The 5,244-nt window shown below is 44.7% G+C and overlaps 1 protein-coding gene across 1 annotated transcript in view; it reads left to right on the top strand.

Moving 5' to 3' along the window:
* The first annotated feature begins 3,445 nt into the window (after positions 1-3,445).
* GLO1 (glyoxalase I) overlaps positions 3,446-5,244 on the top strand; it is a 26,082-nt gene continuing 24,283 nt past the window's right edge. Inside the window, 1 exon segment of the mRNA XM_017870155.1 lies at positions 3,446-3,543. Within this exon segment, the coding sequence (XP_017725644.1) occupies positions 3,460-3,543 (84 nt within the window). The 5' untranslated portion in view covers positions 3,446-3,459.

The raw sequence follows: 5,244 nt of genomic DNA, 5'->3' as shown, positions 1-5,244 counted from the left end.
ATAATATATAATATGTATAAAACATATAATATATATTACATATATATTATATGTAATATATATTATATATAAAATATACACACACAGACACAAACATGGTGGGTATGTATATTGGTTGCCTATTAATACACAACAACTGATTCCAAAACTTAGCAGCTGAAAACAATAAATATTGATTATCTCACAGTTTCTGTGGTTTAAGAATCTGGGAATGGTCCAGCTAGGTAGTTCTGGATCAGGGTCTCTCACAAGACAGTGATTAAGGGGTTGACCAAAGCAGCAGTCATTTTGAAGCTCTACTGAAAAAGGACCCACTTGCAATTTCACTGTGTAGCTGATGGCAGACATCTGGCTCTCACTGGCTATTGACCAGAGACATTGGTTCCTTGCCATATGCATCTCTCCTTAGCGTTGCTCTCAACATGACAACTTGCTTACCCTCCAAGTGAGAGATGAAAGAAAGTGACAGAGAGCTCTCAAGAATCACAACCTGTTCATTCTCTAATCTCAGAAGTGACACGAAGTGACACCTTATCATGTCTGTCATGCTCTTTGTATCAGAAGTGAGCCACCAAATCCAGCTCATACTCAAGGTCAGGGAAGTAGACAAGACTGTGAATACTCTGAGGTGGGGAAAATTGGGGTTATCTTAGAGTGGTCTACTACAGTTTCTATTTGTTGATCTATGCCAGCCTCCTCACCATACTGTCTTTTTTTCATTCTGTCTTAATTACTGTAGCTTGCACAAAGTCTTGTTATCCGGTAGAGAATGTTCCCCTACTTAATTATTATTCAGTATGTCTTTCCTATTTGGGGCCCTAAAAATAGAATCTAGAATCTGCTTGTTCATTTTAATTGAAAACCCCTGGGCCAGGCATAGTGGCTCATACCTGTAATCCCACTTTGGGAGGCCAAAGTGCTAGGATCACTTGAGCTCAGGAGTTCAAGTTGCCTGGGCAACATAGTGAGATGCTGTCTCTACAAAAAATAAAATAAAATAAATTATCGGGTTGGTGGTGCATGCCTATAGTCTCAGCTATTTGGGAGGCTGAGGTGGGTGGATGGCTTGAGCCTGAGAGGTCGAGACTGCAGTGAGCTGAGACTGCATCACTGTACTCCAGACTGGGCAACAGAGTGAGACCCTATCTCAAGAAAAGAAAGAAAGAAGGAAGGAAGGAAGGAAGGAAGGAAGGAAGGAAGGAAGGAAGGAAGGAAGGAAGGAAGGAAAGAAAAGAGAAAAAGAAAAACTTTGTTGGGATTTCTGTTGGAATTTCATCACATGAACAGATTAATTGGTAAATGAATTGATATTTTATGATATTGAGTCTTCCTATTCATTTACGTGCTTATGTCTCACGTATTCTAAGAAGCTCACCAGAAAGATTAATGCAAAAGGGCCGGGAACAGTGGCTCATGACTGTCATCCCAGCACTTTGGGAGGCCGGGGCGGGCAGATCACCTGAGGTCAGGAGTTTGAGACCAGCCTGGCCAACATGGTGAAACACTGTCTCTACTAAAAATACAAAAATTAGCCAGCATGGTGGCAGGTGCCTGTAATCACAGCTACTTGGGAGGCTCAGGCAGGAGAATCGCTTGAACCCAGGAGGCGGAGGTTGCAGTGAGCCAAGATCACACCACTGCATTCCAGCCTGGGTGACAGAGGAAGACTCTGTCTTAAAAAATATATATATATTAATGCAAAAGAAGACAATTTGGGTGTCTTTTCAATAATTCAATGGTAGCACACAGTATAAGCAGTTTGTGTATGGCCCCAATTCCTGAGTTTAAAAGGTTTAAGGTCTAGCTCCATATAGAAGTCCTGTAGTTCTAATAGACTGTGTTTTGATAAAATACCCTCAATAAGTTAGTATGAGGTGTGCACATTTCTGCTGAAATCCTTATCCTGCCCATCCTTCTGCAGTGGACATCTATGGTTCAATTTGCCTGGCCATCCTCCCTTCCCATAAGAACATCATCACTCTTCTTTTGGGGAATGGATCCTCGCCAAACTCCAATCAGGTGGTCCTAATCCAGGTTGCCAATCACAGTGCTTCAATCACAGGAGTAAGCACAGGTCATAGGCCAGGCCAATCACAGCTCCTTCTTGGATTTTCCAATTTGATAAAATCCAGGCTGGCTGGATAAAATCCAGAGGGAGAATTTACTTCCTCTCCTAGTGAGAGGACAGCTGCCAAATTTCTAGTCTCATGGAGCTCGTGTCTGACAAACTGAAGCTGAGATGCACAAAGAAGCTGAGATGAGAGATGGAGACATCTTGGTGGTGGCCAGGTGGCTAGTGCCATATATATCCCTGCCCAACCTCATTTTGGTTACGTGAGCACCAGTCATTCCCATTTATTCTTTTAACAACAGGAAGTATTTAATGAGCATCTACTACTATGAGTCAGTCATTGAAGACACAGTGATGACTAAGCCTTCCAGTGAACACAAAATATATATTAAAGTAAAAAGTCCTGCAAGTTATGGACATTTGGAACCTAAGCAGACAAACCATGACTTAAATCTCATTTAGGCTGGGCACAGTGGCTACACCTGTAATCCCAGCACTTTGGGAGGCTGAGGCGGGAGAATCGCTTCAGCCCAGGAGTTGAGACCAGCCCGGGCAACATGGTGAAACCCCCATCTCCACAAAAAATACAAAAATTTACTGGGCGTGGTTTTGCAGCCTGTAGTCTCAGCTAATCGGAAGGCTGAGGCTGGAGGATTGCTTGAGTCCAGGAAGTCGAGGCTGCAGTGATTGCAGTGAGCTGAGATCACACCACTGCACTCCAGCCTGGGCAACAGAGCGAGACACTGTCTTAAAAAATTTTTTAAAAAAGAAAAGGAAAAAAAAGAAAACTTATTTAATTCTCACTAAATCCTGTTAGGAAGCTCAGAGAGAGGGTCAGTAATTATTGCAAGCTTCTGGCGCTAATATATAGCGGAACCAAGACTTGAACATAGGTTTTCGACTCAACAATTGTTTTAATTACTCTGTGTTGCTTAAACTGAGAAACCTCTGAATCCTTACAATTTTAAAAGAACAACTCACAGTTCTCAGTTTCCATCGGATTCCAATTTTCTACCAAATTGCAGTCCTGAGGTATGAATGGTTACCAAACTTTAGTTAAACAAACAAAATTAGTTCATTAAATAACAGAGAAGCCACTCTGCCCAGCCTGCATTTTTTTTTTTTAACAAGTTTGCCTCCTTTATGCGCAAGGCTCCTTGGGAGTTGTAGTCTGAGGCATAGTCCTGTGGGTGGAGGCGCTGACTCACTGGGACCCAATCAGCAGAGAGTCAACTTGCTCTCCGCGCAGCGATTGGCTGGAAGTCAGCGGTCGCCCGCCCACGGCGCCATCGCGCGGTCCCTAGTTAAGGCGGCACGGGGCCGAGGCGGAGCGTGGGTGACTCTTCTGTTCCTTAGGGTCGGGTCATCTGTGATACTGCAGTGCAGCCATGGCAGAACCGCAGCCCCCGTCCGGCGGCCTCACTGACGAAGCCGCCCTCAGTTGCTGCTCCGACGCGGACCCCAGTACCAAGGTGGGCGCAGGACCGAAGGGAACGGCTCCCCGAGCCCCGCTAGGCCGGGACCGGGCCGCATTCTATGCAACCCCATCCAGCCGCCGCTGCAGGTCCGCCGGCCTTGGGCGGGCGGACGGGAGCGTGCTGGGAAGAGGGATAATGGTGTGCGATGGGGCGATGGTGGGGCCCGCGAAATGTGGAGGGGATCTGTTGCCTCAGCTAGTTTCAAAGACTGCGACCCTGTTTTGAATTGGCTTGTTTATATTGCGACGGTGGCTGGAAGCCAGGCCAACCCCGGGTCAGGTTTCCCAAATCAGTCGCCAAGGCCCACGAGAACAGTAGTTTCAGAACTCTCAGAAATAGGTTCAAAGATGCCTGTCCTGTGCCAGTCCTGCCCAGCCTCATTTTTCCTTACCACCCTGACTCCAGTCTTAACTCCTGCAAACTAATTTGATCTCTTTGAGTTTAACCGCGCCCAGAATTTCACTTTTGCTTGCATGGCCTTTGCTGTGGGTCACAACCGCCCTTCTTGCCTTCCTCGTCTTGGTGGGGCCCAGGAGAGATTACAGAATCACAGAGTTTGGATCTGAAAGGAATCTTAGAAATTCCTTCTCTTACCCTCTCGTTTTACAGTAATGACCCAGTAAGAGAAATGACCTGTTGCATACGAAGGCTTTCACCTACCGAACATGTCTTTACTGAGTAAGAATCAGTGTAACTCACTCAGGTGTGGTGTCTCGGTTGCAATGTTAAGATCAGACACAGTTGGTGGGCGCGGTGGCTCATGCCTGTAATCCCAGCCCTTTGGGAGGCCAAGGCGGGCGGATCACGAGGTCAGGAGATCGAGACCATCTTGGCTAACACCGTGAAATCCCGTCTCTGTTAAAAATACAAAAAAAAATGAGCCGGGCATTGTGGCAGGCACCTGTAGTCCCAGCTACTCCGGAGGCTGAGGCAGGAGAATGGCATGAACCTGGGAGATGGAGTTGCAGTGAGCCGCGATTGCGGCACTGCACTCCAGCCTGGGGGACAGAGAGAGACTCCATGTCATTAAAAAAAAATCAGACACAGTAACTGCTGTTTATTCCAGTGAAGTCAGCAGTGTCTGTAAACGCCTTTGTATTTATTCATTTGACTACATCATTTGTAAATTCCTTGAAGATTGAATATGTGCTTCGTGCAGACCTTTAAAAGGGATAGATAAGTGGTCCATGACTCTGGTCCCTGCTTGTTCTTTACCTTCAGGGCAAAGAGTCAGACACCTCTCATTGCTAAAACTTTTGACTAGCATCTGGTACTTGGCTTAAGAAGAATGTTAGTCATTGCAAAATTAAGGGGGAAGGTAAAAAAATTCCGTCATACTCATCTCACTTGTATTTCCCTTAATATTAATACCTGGTTTTTTCATGTAATATAAATTGAGTCACTCAGTGTAAAATATTTTCCCAGATAACTAGGGGTTTTATGTAATGGGTTATTTCAAATAAAAAGGATTCCAGGGAGATCTTTATAAAATATACTAAGTAAATGTCCTTGCAGCTTAGTTTACATTCCATAGTATGTAAATTTCTCTTGATGATTTGGAGTAATTAATTTTGAGATCAGTAATTTTTGGCCGTGGGAATACTATGTGGAGACATAAAATGGAATATATAATAATAGCTGGTATATATTGAGTGTGCCAGGCCCTGGCTTGGTTTTTTTTTTTTTTTTTTTTTT

Source organism: Rhinopithecus bieti, unplaced genomic scaffold, assembly GCF_001698545.2.
Source record: "Rhinopithecus bieti isolate Rb0 unplaced genomic scaffold, ASM169854v2 scaffold_4553, whole genome shotgun sequence".
Classification (NCBI taxonomy): domain Eukaryota; kingdom Metazoa; phylum Chordata; class Mammalia; order Primates; family Cercopithecidae; genus Rhinopithecus; species Rhinopithecus bieti.
The sequence above is the reverse complement of the archived record's forward strand: the minus strand, read 5'-3'. Positions and strand labels throughout refer to the sequence as shown.